This window comes from Podospora pseudocomata, chromosome 3 (assembly GCF_035222375.1).
Source record: "Podospora pseudocomata strain CBS 415.72m chromosome 3, whole genome shotgun sequence".
NCBI classification, from domain to species: Eukaryota; Fungi; Ascomycota; class Sordariomycetes; order Sordariales; family Podosporaceae; genus Podospora; species Podospora pseudocomata.
In genome coordinates this window covers 1,509,204-1,522,659 of record NC_085887.1, presented here as the reverse complement: position 1 = coordinate 1,522,659, position 13,456 = coordinate 1,509,204, and the positions used below count along the sequence as shown (strand labels likewise).

General features: G+C 53.4%; 1 protein-coding gene across 1 annotated transcript; it reads left to right on the top strand.

Moving 5' to 3' along the window:
• The first annotated feature begins 7,675 nt into the window (after window positions 1–7,675).
• On the top strand, window positions 7,676–13,106 carry QC762_304240 (uncharacterized protein). The gene is made up of 3 exons (XM_062888720.1): window positions 7,676–10,248; window positions 10,308–10,861; window positions 10,935–13,106. The coding sequence occupies exons 1-3, from the start codon at window positions 9,501–9,503 to the stop codon at window positions 12,546–12,548; spliced, it is 2,916 nt and encodes a 971-aa protein (XP_062744623.1). The 5' UTR covers window positions 7,676–9,500; the 3' UTR covers window positions 12,549–13,106.
• The last annotated feature ends 350 nt before the right edge of the window (window positions 13,107–13,456 follow it).

Sequence of the window (13,456 nt, the reverse complement as noted above, 5' to 3'; positions counted from 1 at the left end):
AGCCTCACCAGCAGCTCTCAGCTCACACAGGGCAGACAGCATCTTGCATCTGGTACAGATCTCACCCGCCTCATCCCCTACCCGACGAAGCTCCATCCGGCAGGCAAAAAAAAAAAGCACCACCTCCTCAGCTGAAGTAGTAGTGAGCTGAAATCAGCTCATGGTGCTCTAGACTAGGCCGGTTTGGAAGCCAAGCCCTACATTCTTAGTCACAGCGTGGCGAATCCGAGTTTTGGACGTAGTATTATTTCAGCCACTCACTGTGTGAGAGAGTTCAGTCAGTCATCAGAACGGCAAAAAAAGTCCTAGATAGACGTCCTAGAGATAGGATTCTACTCTTCGAATGCTCGAAAAGTAAAAGTTGTCAAAGAATAAGGTACCTATGTTCTCCGTTATTGTGCCTTTTCGTACCCACTACCTATCCGCAATGTCCTTGTTTGTTCAACCCTCATCGATCACAGATACGCTATCCTCAGCTGCTAGCTGTCCATATGAACCAAGGTACCATCTTATTTAGTTCAACTCCTCAGGGATAGGTAAGTACCCACCCCAACGCGCAACAATGGAATCCCAGTGACACGGACACGGGAGAGAGAAACGTGGGATCATATAACCGACCCGGCACACCACGGGGGCTTGTTTTAGTCCGTCGTTCTCGGCGCTCCGGTGAAGGGGGTTTCGGTCTGGGAGCCCCGTGATGATTTCCCCGATCAAGATACCCAACGAAGCCCGGCTTGGGGAGGGAAGGGGGTGATCTGGTATTGCTATTCTTGGTCTCTCCTCCCGCCTAGTCAACGAAAGCGTAGATCTCGTCTCTTCCCTCAAGATTCTCATGTGTTCTTTTCATAGGTCAAGATTGCCATCGTCCCAAGCCATATCTGTGGTTGTCGCTCTTTTGTCGGGTCAAGGTGATCGCGAGAATCGACTGCCGGTCACCCAATTTCCCAAATGTCGACAAATGTCGTTTAAACCGACCGTTGAGCTAGGTACCCTGTCGACCACGCGAGAGATCGTATTTAAAATGAGATTTGATCTCCTTTCTTTTCTTTCCTCCGTTTGCCGCACAAACCGGAGCCTATCCCGTTCTCTCGGTTCTTGCTTTCTCGCTTCAATCCCTGAGAGTGTCGCGTGTTCAAACATCATGATGAAAAGGCTTCTGGAAGGCGACCCCCTTGACTCCCTGAAAAGAAAATGGAAATGAAGCCCCTCCTCCTCATCATCAGTCTTCGATAGGTAACCTTTACCTTACCTTGCCTCTCTGGCGATGTCGCTCTTGTTGCCCCTTGCTTTTCGAGAAACAGGACCCGGATTCCGCTCCTTCGGAGGTTGCATCATCACCAGGAACCAACAAGTCAACGTTTGCGCCAGGGAAATGTGCTGACAGTCACCTTACCGTCCGTCTCAGTCAAGAGTTTATGAACCCCCCAAGCCAACCATTTACCAACCTACTTACCGCAAAGATCATAAATACACACACACGAAAAAAAAGAAGAAAACAAGATTACTCAGCGACCGCTTCGGCGGCTTCGTATTCATCTTTCGTGTAAGGTGTTTATGGTGTGGCCGGCAGTAAATACTCAGCGTACCTATGCAACCACCGCCGCCACTGGCCTGGTTCATCATCTTACAGCTCACCTCTCACAAAACTGCAAAGCCATAAAATCAAATAAAAACCAAATTAAATCAATCAATGAGGTCGACCGAGATACCGCCGCCCTCGTCGCCGCCGCCGCCGCCCCGGACACGGGTTACGGGTTACGGGACCACGGCAGCCGACCCCCGGGGAAAATAAAAGGGGAGGGAGGGGAAGGGGGGCGCGGGAGCATTGTTTAATTCCGTTGCTTCAACTCGGCTTTCGGCGTTATCTCCCACCACACAGCCCGTTGTTCAGCTTGTATCATCAGTCATGGTCAGAAAATTTGGAACCAATTTGAGAATATCCTGCGTATGCCAAGCACGCAATGCAGTAAAAAATGAAAATGAATAAAAATAAAAATCCCCCCAAAAAAATCATGGTCTTCACATTCTTCGCGCCATCGTGATCGTGATTTCTCGAGATACATATCCAAGATTCTCGATCCTCGACGTTGTATAGTCGTCGCCCAAAAAAAAACTAACCGCGGGAACCTCCGGACCTGCCAACCCCAACCCCTCCCACATCCGTCCGTCCGTCCGTCAAACTACCCGAGGATGATGATGATGATCGATCTCTTTGTACATACACACCATCAAAACACTGTGTACATACGGGTAGACTCCGGGCGGCGGCGGTAAGGCACCCGGCACACCGTGCTGTAAACTCGATCGAAAAGAGAAAAAAAAGAGGAGCACACACACACACCCACCACACAATGAACTGCCGACCAAATAAAAATAATAAAAAAAAGGGTCCGGCGCGATGACGTTTATTTCAATAGACCATGTGTCGGTCAATATTCGGCGCCGCTTGTCGAAGTCTACAGTGCGGAATCTCGTCCGCTCCTCCTCCTACTAGATAGAAAGAAGTCTAGATAGTACACTGTGCGCGAAAAACAAGAGGGAACAATAACCTTTTTGGTGAATCTCAATGACAAAAAAGTTGTGGATAAAAAAAATCCAACCTACCACCACCGAACCGCCACGCACAAAACCCGGTTCGAGATCTCGCGTTACACAAAATTGTACAAATGCCCGATGCTAGAAACATGTCATTGGACGCAGCGTGGGGGTTGAGAAAAAGTTGGCGGTTGCAGCAAAAAAATGGGATGGTCGGTCGGGGGAGAGAAAAAGAAGCGGGGAGAGAAGCAAAAACCGTCAGACAGACAGACCAGACCGCTTTCCACCCCCTTTCCCGACAACAAACATAAACATAACATCGCCCCCTTTTCTTCTGCGACAGCGGCGGTTCGAGCAAAAGAAGGTCACGCGTCCTGTTTTGAAACTCTTCTTCTGGCACCCGAGGCGGCTTATTAAGAAATTTTGTGACAGTTGCCAGCCACTGGCTCTCAACAAACGGAAAAGGGAAGAAGAAAAAAAAAAAAAAGAGACAAGCGGCGATGTGACAAACAGGGTACAAGCCCGGAGCGAACTCCGATGGCAAGGTGTGGACGACTGAGCATGGGTGCGCAGGCGCCGCCATGACTCGAGGGGGCTGGCATTGGTCTGGTAGGCAGCCGAGATCCCAACTATGTTGGATATCTAAGATGGAAATCGTCTTGAAGCAGGGAAAATGCCTTCTTTTCGTCGCTGTCATGTCATCGTGACGATGACCAAGTTGAGTGCACATTTTCATCAAGCGGTGGTGACCGCAGTGTTCGGTACGAAATACAGCCCGTGTACCGTAATACGTGCCCGTTTATTGCCCAGTCACATCTCTCAAGGGTGAGTGAGCAGATATGTGTTTGAGGTGGTGCTTAGCCAGCACCGGCACTGTCGGTCTGCCCTGCCGACCAATGACGCTCTCATTTGCTAGGCTCGTTCTCACCATTGGACGCCAGAACCATTGAATGCCATGTGAGCTATCACCAGCACATGCTTCTGACCAACTTATTTTCCTGTTGTGCGTCCGCACACTTGGCCGCTTTTCTCTTCGGAGATGGTGTCAAAACAGCAGGTGAGGAGCCGGGAGCGGGAGCGGGAGCGGCCAGTCTTCTCCGCGGACTATGTTCGGTATTCTGTAGACCTACAGCCCGTTATCTGATAATCTGCCAGACAAATAGCCTTATTAGTCGCGCGTACCGCGTGTACAGCACATTGTATGTTTTTGGCTTCCTTCAGACCGATGTTGGCGTGTGGTGTGCGGTGAAAAACACATACCCGTGGCGATCGACGGATGGCGTGGCTTCGAGGACGGCTTACCGTTCTGGGCAGTGCCGCCGACATCGCACCGTTTGCTGTCAAAGGCGCGGGCAGAGTGCCGGGGAATGATCGATAGCGATGATATTAAAACCTTCATTTGTTCCACGACTGTCTATGATTAGTAGTGAGGTGGCATTGGAATCAAATGGTTCCAGGGTAGAGCAGAATCGTATCTGGAATTCGTGGGGGGACAAGATGGCGAGTGATATCTGGATGTGATCTATCGGCCGGATCTCGGTCCTCAATTGCCGTGAGGTGTTGCCGAAGGTAGGTGTCGTGTATTGACGCATCATTTAGGGCTCTATACTGGTGATGAGCAAGGCATTTCCAGATAAGATGGAATGCTGCTGATACCAAAAAAAAGAAGATCTCGCTTGCCGGCTTGCCCAGTACCTGGCGTTGGAGCGTGGTCCGCTGTTCCGGAGATGAGCACAGGCGGCGGAGGGTGGGATTGCTGCGGCATCTTGCCTGCTTTGAGAGCGGGGGGTGATGATGCAACCATGCCGCCAATTGCCCATCATCTGCTGCGCGCCTGTCGTACAAGGCCATGTACAGAGGATCAGTGGGTGAGCAAATTGTTTGCAGCACTGGTGATCTGGAAGAGATTTCTCGCTTGGTACCGGCTTCCAGGAATTCTGGCCGACATAGGACCGCTGGCTACTGATTACACAACAGCAGCCCTGGCCAACAAGAGAGTCCTACCGAAGGACTGTTTTGTTGTTGAAGGTTGGTGACGGGATTCAACAGTGCTATGATGAGGTGAACTCGTTTTTAGGTTTTGCTCTGGCGTGTCTGGGGTCCCACAGAGTTCGCGCATCATGAACGCCACATCGACCAGGGTTCGACGACGGACGGGACGTGTTGGGTCGGTTTTAACGCCGGGAATGGATACTCGCGCCAATCGTTCGCTGGATTCAGCCAAAAGTTGGGGGAACGAGACCAGATGAGGGGGCCCTTTTTTTGTGGGCAGCCAGACGGGGAGGCTTGGGACTTGGGAACTTCACCCCGCCATCGATTTCGAGATATGAAAGCCAATTCGGCCCAACCTTGGAACTCAGGGTAGCTCCCTTCCTGTCGACCGTCGACCTTGGGCTCCCCAATGACAGATGGCTAGCGGTTTACCTAGGTTAGCTTTCCAGTCTGTCTGCATCGGGTGTCTGTCTGCGTCGGGTGTCTGTCTGCCTGCCTGGCAGTGGCAGACGACAAGCCACGGACTAAATGACTTGCAACTCGGACCACCACCCCACATGTTGTTTAAGCCAGCACCTCTAGCCGATGGATAGCGTCGGCGGCACTCGAGGTTGGATCTGGCAGGTGTTGTCGTTGTCGTTGCCGTCTCCGTTGCTTTCTCGTGAGGGGAACGCATCCAGGCCTGACTCACCGGGCGAGCGACGTGGCATGTTGTTGTCGCTGTCGGCTTTTCCCCCGACGCCGATATGAAGGGCGAACAACACCCAGTGCAGGGCTTGGCGTCTGGCTAGGTGGGCGGGCGTTGTGACGTTGTGAGGGTGAGCGAGGCCGGGGGATTGTCTCGACCGCAACGGACGGGTGAGGCCGTGATGGCTGTGAGCGTCCCGAGCCGGGAAGAGAATTCAAGGTTGAGGTTTGTGTCCATGATGCGATATGATATTGCTTTTGATATGTGCTGAAGAGATCTTGGTGGAGCTCCCGCGCTTCTAGAAAACGCCCCTCAATCCATCGGGGCCATCTCCAATTTTTCCCTTTTGATGTCGCACAGAACCCGCAGGTGTGGGTTCACGATGAAGACCCTCCCAGAGCCTCACGGAGACCGTCCCACCTCGCCCGCCGTCTGCTCCCCTCGGATCGCCCAAAGAGCATCTCCACTCGTCGTTAGTTGATCGATCCCCCTGGAGGGGCCACTTTCACCCGGCGCCGTGCGCGGGATGCCAGGACGCGTCTCGAGTCCAAAGTACCTACCTACCTACCTACCAACCTCCCGTCTTTGGGCTCTTGGGTTGTCAAGTTGCAACGAAGAATAATACTCGAGTTGGCGGCTGTCGCGCGCGCGCTAGGAAAATGGGGAAATGTCCAGATCTGTCCAGGCTGTTTCTATTGATCGATGCCTCAAGCGCATTGTGCAGTAGGGACGTTGTAATAAGGCATCGTGGGCTAGAGGATAAACCATCATCCACCAAAGAAAGAGGGGCCAAGAGCCCCGCCATGGCTCGAAAGACCCTGAGGCCTGAGGAGTGAGAACCAATGAGTCCCCGTTGGGCGAGTCTGCATTCCATTCCAAAAACACAGGGAAGCTATGCGGTGTTTCAGCGAGAGTGAGAGGATCAGACTTTGTTGACGGTATTCGCAGAAGGTGAAGATTTCCGTCAACACATACGGGACACAGTGCGGCGTCAGCAACACCTAAATGCCAAGCAATGAGCCCCCTCTTTCTCGGCATCAAATTCCTCTGCTTGCCCCCTGCACCGCAACGACAAGCCGAGGCAGAAGTGGAATGGATGGAGAGTGGCAGGGCAGGGATGCATGTCTGGGGCGGTTTCGCGTGCGGCTTTCGCTCACCACCTTGACTCGTGGAGGCTGCACATCATCACACCAATTCAGTCAGGAGCGAGCCACACCCGGACCACAGCGGACATCAAGGGACTCATTCTGCCAATTCATACAGAATGTGGCCGTCTGTTGTTTTGTGAAGGGCGAACGGCACGCTGCACGATTGCATAATATATGCAAGTGCCATGAGCTGACCACCCCGTTGATGATTTGTTGCTTTGCTGCCGCAGACGGGCGTTGGGGGGCTTGGTTGTACGGTGTAGTAATATTACGTGGGACTGTAACCACCACCCTCCCACCGCAAGAAGGTCAGATCTCGTTATATTTTCAGGGCGTTGTTGGCTGTCAAGGTGATCGAGTTATGAATGGGAATTCCAAGGAAGAACAGGCACAGCATCCGACAGCCGCTGAGATAACCGAACTACCCGACGGAACCAATGCGGCACAATTCCTCACCGCAAGTTCTGCGACGATTCGGTCGTTCCGCTGTCCACGCCATCCACGCCATCACGGCCTGGGGTCATGGATCTGATGGCTCTCAGACGACCACAACAGCAGAGGGAGAAGCCCGTCTTTCTCGTCACCGAGGCCAGGTGGTGGTGCGTCTGATCCTGTTGGCCGTTGTTGTCATCGTCGTCCAAGAAAGTGCTCAGACTTGGAAAAATCGATAGACAAAACACCATCGAGAATTTGCCCCCTGGCGGCCGATTATTAACAAACACGGAGATGCCTCTTTGGGTGAGGCGATGGCAGTCATCCCGAGAAGACCGCGTAACAGAAACTGCTAGAGAGAAAAAACCCCCGTGACCGCTCTTGTTGCTGATCTGATCGTCGGCCAGCGAAGACACAAAAGGTGAGGCGAGAAGAAGTGTAGGTTTGATGTTGATGCGGTTCAAGTGTCATCGATATCAGATCACCAGCATATCGAGATAGGGAAAAAAAACTACAAGAGAAGTAGCCAGTCATAGCACCGATCCAGCACTTCTTTAAATAATGTCTGTGAGTATTGCCATTGGACCAACCCTTTTGGACAAAAAGTACAGGATTACGAATCCGCGTATTTCCAATACATTCAAACATGTCGGCGGGTTGTGGGCGGTAACTTTGGGATTGGTGGCGGCGTCGTCGTTTTCGCAAAGAGCACACAGTACAAACCGAAAACGTCACAGACAGCAGGCGGCGATGCTTTTGGCATAGTGCCCATCTCCTGTGATACCTGTCTGGGCTAGTGTTTCCGCGAGACTGGAAGCCCCTCCGCTCCCGTCGACTTCCGTTTGGAAACATGGCCATTATCCAACTTGTGATGAGTGGATGCTGGAAAAGCACGCATCAAGTTATCAACACCACGGCATGGAATGGGCAAATCTTGCCGCTGGATAAAACGGCCAAGGTCCTACCAGTCTGATCACATCTTGGACTACGGATGGCGTCTGGACCTTCAACGCCACATCTCGGGCCTAGAGCTCGATGGCATTTCGTATCAACATTGGCTGTCCATGGCGGTCCTTTGGGCGTCGCTGGTTGCCGTTTTGAAGCATCACATGTATCGGCAACCACCCTACTGGACACCACCCAACCAGTGTCCTTGCTCGGAGCGTGGTTCCTCCCAGCCCAGTCCCTGCCTCTGCTATCCCACCTCAGACCACTTGCCAAGGACGTCCCTTTGACCACCACCACAGGTCCCTGTCGCTACCGCCTGCCGCCCAAGTACGCCGTGCATGCCACACTGTATTGATGAGGTCACCGCCCAGCCCTCGTCCGTCGAGTCGCTTTGTTGCAAAAATTCACACATTTCGGATGCGGTACCGGGACATTCTGTAACAGGCGGGCAATTCATATGTGTAGAGGTGAGGGCATCTTGATGGGAGTAGTATTTGTAGTCTGCTGATTCAACAGAATCTCGGAGTAAAGCAAACTTTATTCCTCGAGATGAAGTAAATGGCTTTTGCCCAAGTCCGGGTACGAGGGGCAAGCCAATGTGTGTGCGAGTAGGTAGAAACACGCTTCCGGTCTTTTTACATGGCCGCCAAAACAGAGCAGGACCAAAGGGACGTGACTTGCCTCTTGTAACTGTATTTTTTTTATTTCTTATTTTTTCAGTTCTTTCTTCACTTGCTCCCCCTGGGCATTTTTACCCTGCCACCTGCCAAAAGATACCGCCAGACGCAAGTCAAGTCTCTTTTCTTTTTACCTGAGTGCCGGTCCCCATTCCCTTCCCTTGTTTTTATCCACTTTCACTTCTTTTTTCCCTCGTCCACATCCTGTCTGCGCGACTGCCCAAACCAAAGCAAAAGCACAGCAAAGCAAAGCCCTTTCTCTTTCCCGCGCCAGCGTTGAATACCCAAAGACCTAATCGACTCGCACAATTGGGTTTCATCAAACTCTCTCCCCACCGCTCAAAAGGCTTGATTTCCGGACGATTCTCCATATTTCACCTGGGAAATTTTGGGAGGACCCTCCACCATTGCAATCCCACAATTCCCACAATCCCAGCTCGGTCCCCACCAGGCTGCTCCCAGGAGGTACCCAACGGCTGCCAGCCAGGAACTGTATAACCCACCCACTGCCCGCCGGCCGCCATCAGCAAGTACCTGACAGCTCCCCTCACATACCACCCCCCCAAAACCCAAATCCAGCAGCACAAAAAGAGGCAGTCTCCACCCGACTTTCCACTCAAACCTCTCCATTTCTCTCCACTCACCACATCTTTTTCCTTTGAGCCTCAACTTTCCGCTTAAGGTAGGGTATTCTCCACCCACGAGCACCACCACCACCGACACGCGCCAACCTTTGACGACGACGCATCATCGCGACAATTGTTGCACAGCCAGATCACCGTCCGGCGCATTGCATCTGACCTTCCATCAGAAGCCTGTCGTCCCGGTTCCGAGTCCTGCGACAGCCGACAAAGGAACAAACAGCTCTTGCTGCCTGCCCCCTTCTGCCCAAGCGAGAGCGCGCGCCGACTGAGGCATATCATCACCCCCCGTGCACACGACGCGTTGTTGCATCGCCCGTCCTCACGAGTAGCACCGACTACTCTTCCCCCAACGCGCGCAAAAGAGCCCTTCGACGCCCCCCAAGGCCTCGGATGGTTATTCTGTGCTCGCCACTTTAAGGTATTTGTGTGACGGATTATGGAAGGTCTGCCAAACGGCTCGGCGAATGTCATAAACACGTCGACGGCTTCGTATTCCTCTCAGCCAGCCGTGTCACAGCATCCCATCCAGCAGCAGCACCAGCAGCAGCACCACTCCACGGGCCTCCCTCCGCAGACCCTGCCGCCGCTCCAACCCAGCCATCCGGCTATGCAACAGCCTCCTTACGGGAACTATCCCCACGGTTCTCGGACGCCTTCCGCTCCCAATACTCCCGTCACCAACAACATGACCAGCTACCCGCCTCCGCCCAACCAAAGTGCTGGACGCGGCGCTGGAAACTACCCCATGATGAACAACAGCTATCCCACTCAGGGCTATCCCGCCAGCACCTCCACCATGATGCCGAACACCACGGCCGCTGCCGCGCATCCTCAGCCAATTGCCCCGGCCCCATCTCCGGCCGGCGCCCGGGCTCCACCTGTTCTCCGCCCGATGCCGGCTAGCGGAATGCCGCAGGCTGGCATTAGCTCCCCCTACGTTCAGAGCCCCATGATGGGCCAGAACGGCATGCTGCCCGAGGGTGGCGACCAGCCGACTCACGTTGTCGGTTCCCAGGGCCGCAGAGGCATCCTCCCTAGTGCTCCGGGCCGGCCTGCCGCTCCTGCTCCTGGCACCACCGCCAAGAACCCGATCCCCCAGAAGGATGCGGACGGCAAGTTTCCTTGCCCTCACTGCACCAAGACCTATCTTCATGCCAAGCATCTGAAGCGTCATTTGCTCAGACGTAAGTTGACTCGACTGAAAGCTCTGTGACGTGTCCTGTAGCCTAACGTGTATTCGTAGACACCGGCGATCGCCCCTACATGTGTGTCCTGTGCCGCGACACCTTCTCGCGTAGCGACATCCTCAAGCGTCACTTCATCAAGTGCTCGGTTAGACGTGGCAACCCTACGGGTGCGAGCCATTTGTCTCACCCGCAGGCGCACGTCAAGAAGAATGCTGCTGCTCAGCAGAAGGCCATTGAAGGTGAGGTGAACCACATGAATGGCATGCCCAGCATTCCGGGTGACGGAATGGTGCAGCATCCATTTGGCCTGATCTCTGCCCCCGAGGCCATGACCAACATGGCCAACGATCAGAATCAATTGTCGAGATCGAGCAGCATTAACCGAATCGAAGACGCCAATCGCGATAGGAGAAGCATGACTGGGTCTGTCATGGGCGCGTCGACGCGTCCTGGCAGCTTTGACCAGACTTATACCGGCGGCGATGTTTCGAACAACATGACGGCCAACATCAACCCCCAGCTGGCGAACTACAGCATGCCCCAGAACGGGACCGGCATGCCCTTCCTCGGCGGCCAGGGCGGCGACCAGTGGGCGCAGATGTTCTCACAGGCAGGTGCGAACCATCCCACACCCCATTTCATATCTCTTCATTAATGTGTGGAAAGACCTAACTTGCGAACAGGAGAAGGCGACCGCGGCCAAGCCCGATCCTAACTCTGGCTCTGCGCGAGCGGTTGGCATCATTCCGGGCGACACAGCCACCGACTCGTCGACGTTCCCCTCATGGGGAATTCCGCCCTCGTATCCTAACGCCTATCACCACCTGTCCCGCAGAATCATCGAGTTTTTGTGCCCCACCTCTGATCCCACTAATCCCACTGCCCAACTCGTCAACCATCATTTCCAGCCCGACAACATTCGACATTTCTTGGAACAGTATACCAACTATCACGTGCACTTTGCTACCGTCCACATTCCCACGTTCCGCGCCCTGGACGCCTATGTCGGCCTTTTGGCTGCCATGTGCATCGTAGGCGCGTGCTACTCGGACCGAATCCCCCCGGACAACATTCGGGAGATTATGGAAGTGCTCAGGACCTCGTTTGAAAGCTCATCTCTTTTGTTCAGGGCTTCACTGGCTCAGGATGAGGGATTTGCGCAAACCTATGACTGGGCATCCAACTCGGCCCTGGAAGAGTTCCAGGCAATCGCACATGTTCAAGTTTTGTTTACCTGGCACGGTACCGCAGCCCAACGCCAGAAAGCTCGGCGAATTTGGCCTCTAATTGCCAATCTGGCTCGCAAGGCTGGGATGCTACACCTTTCGCAAGGAGAATCGTCTTTCAGCCCTCTCCACCAGTCAAGCTTTGCCTCGCAAAACTTCCCAGTTTCGCAGTTTGATTGGCAACGCTGGGTGGGCCAGGAGGCTCGTGTCAGAACTATGTATCTTATCTTCATTTACGACGCGGCTTTGGGGCTCTATTTCAACTGCGGTCCCGAGTTCACCCCATTCGATCTTCGGCTCCCTCTCCCTGCGGATGACGCAGCGTGGGAGGCGAGCAACGCGGTTGAGTGTGCTGAAGCTCTGGGGCTCTGCGGGCCTGCAGCTGCCGAAAGACGAAACCCCGATGGCACTCGACGTACGACACAACCCGAAATGCGCATGGTTCTCAAGGCGTTGCTCGACAACAGCTATCGAGTTTTGCCGGGGTCGACCAATCTCTACGGGAAATTCATTCTTATTCATGCCCTACTCGACATCATGAGACAGGTTCAATTGGAGGGCAGGAATGCCATCAGTCGATCTAGCACCCCTTTGCCGACCAACGCCTGGTTTGTGGATGCGCAAGGAAGCTCTGTTCCGCATGGTAGTGGTCGCACGACTCCCACGGATATTGCTGCGAACCTTGTCGATCCGCAGACTTTGAAGACGTTGATAACAGCTTTGGACAAGTTCAAGGCAAACTGGGATCATGACATGGCGGTCCAGTTCCCTCCATCGGCCGCGGCATATCTTGGACGGTATGGATTCTGCAGGGATGGCATCCATTTTTACTGGCTGGCGACCCATCTTTTGAGGACAACACGGCACGTCGATCTCGTTATGAACCCCGATCAACGATTTGCGCGCGTCATCCACATGCTAAAATCGGTCAAGAATTGGGTTCTTACAGACGGGGCTGCGCGGGGGGAGGATATGGGATCAGTGGGGGACATCGATGAGGCCTACGGTGCGGTGGACACGACACTGGACATGACTCAACTATTCAGGCGTCTCCCCTATACGACGAGGTAGTCACTCGTCCGGAAATGCAACTCGGTAGCGGAGAAAAAGAGAGGAATATCGGCATAATAGCGACCCAGTGTGCTGGGCACCGCTCAACAAACTGCATCAACGGCGTTTTAATGCTCATTTTGCTTTCTCACAGTCAATGTGGTGGTCTCGTTTAGTCTTGTATTCATGGTTTTTCCTGCGGTTTCTCTGCTTTTTTCCTCTCTTTTGTGTTTTGCGAGCTGAAAGTGGGTTTTCCGAGCTTATGATGATCTGGGTGTTCCTCTCCGATACACGCACGGGTGATACATCCCCAAAAGTTTCGATTCCCCCTCCGTTTGCATCAGATCGGTCACAAACTCGGCGGTTTGCAGTTTGCATTTTCTACAGACGTGGATGGTGGGCTTGGCGGTGTGGGCGTCTTCAATTGATCAATGCGGATGGTTCATCAGATTCTTAGATTTCTATCTCTTTTTTTCCTCGTCTGTTTTATGGGGTGTGTTATGGGGTGGCGTGGCTTTGCATTAGACAAGTTTTTATTCTTCCCAGAATTCTCACCTGCAACGAACGATCGAACGAACATAGACTTGGGGATGGGGGGAGGGCAATAAGCGGGTGGGGAGTGGAGGATGGGTAGATGGATGACGGAGGATGAGGGAATAGATGCTGCTGTGAACATGGTCAGTGACCAAGTTCCCTGGAGTGGGGAGGGATGTAAAAAAAAATTAATGATAAAAAAGTTGAACGGGAGGGTGGGAAAAGTCAAGGGAAGGGTTTGAAAAGGGGATGATGGTTGTGGGGAGGTTGAAATGGGCGAAGAGTGGGAGTCGAAAAGGAAAACTGGCTGGACAACCATTGTACATCATGTCAGAACATATTTACATACGTTTTTACTTTAGAAACGGAGGTCAACAGAGCGGAAGGGTGTGAGT

What these genes read in the sequence shown, in the direction of transcription:
- QC762_304240 (XM_062888720.1), top strand. Translation starts at nt 9,501, where the DNA reads ATGGAAGGTCTGCCAAACGGCTCGGCGAATGTCATAAACACGTCGACG. An exon ending in GAAGCGTCATTTGCTCAGAC is followed by an intron (nt 10,249 to 10,307) that starts GTAAGTTGACTC and finishes GTGTATTCGTAG; the next exon opens with ACACCGGCGATCGCCCCTAC. An exon ending in GGGCGCAGATGTTCTCACAG is followed by an intron (nt 10,862 to 10,934) that starts GCAGGTGCGAAC and finishes ACTTGCGAACAG; the next exon opens with GAGAAGGCGACCGCGGCCAA.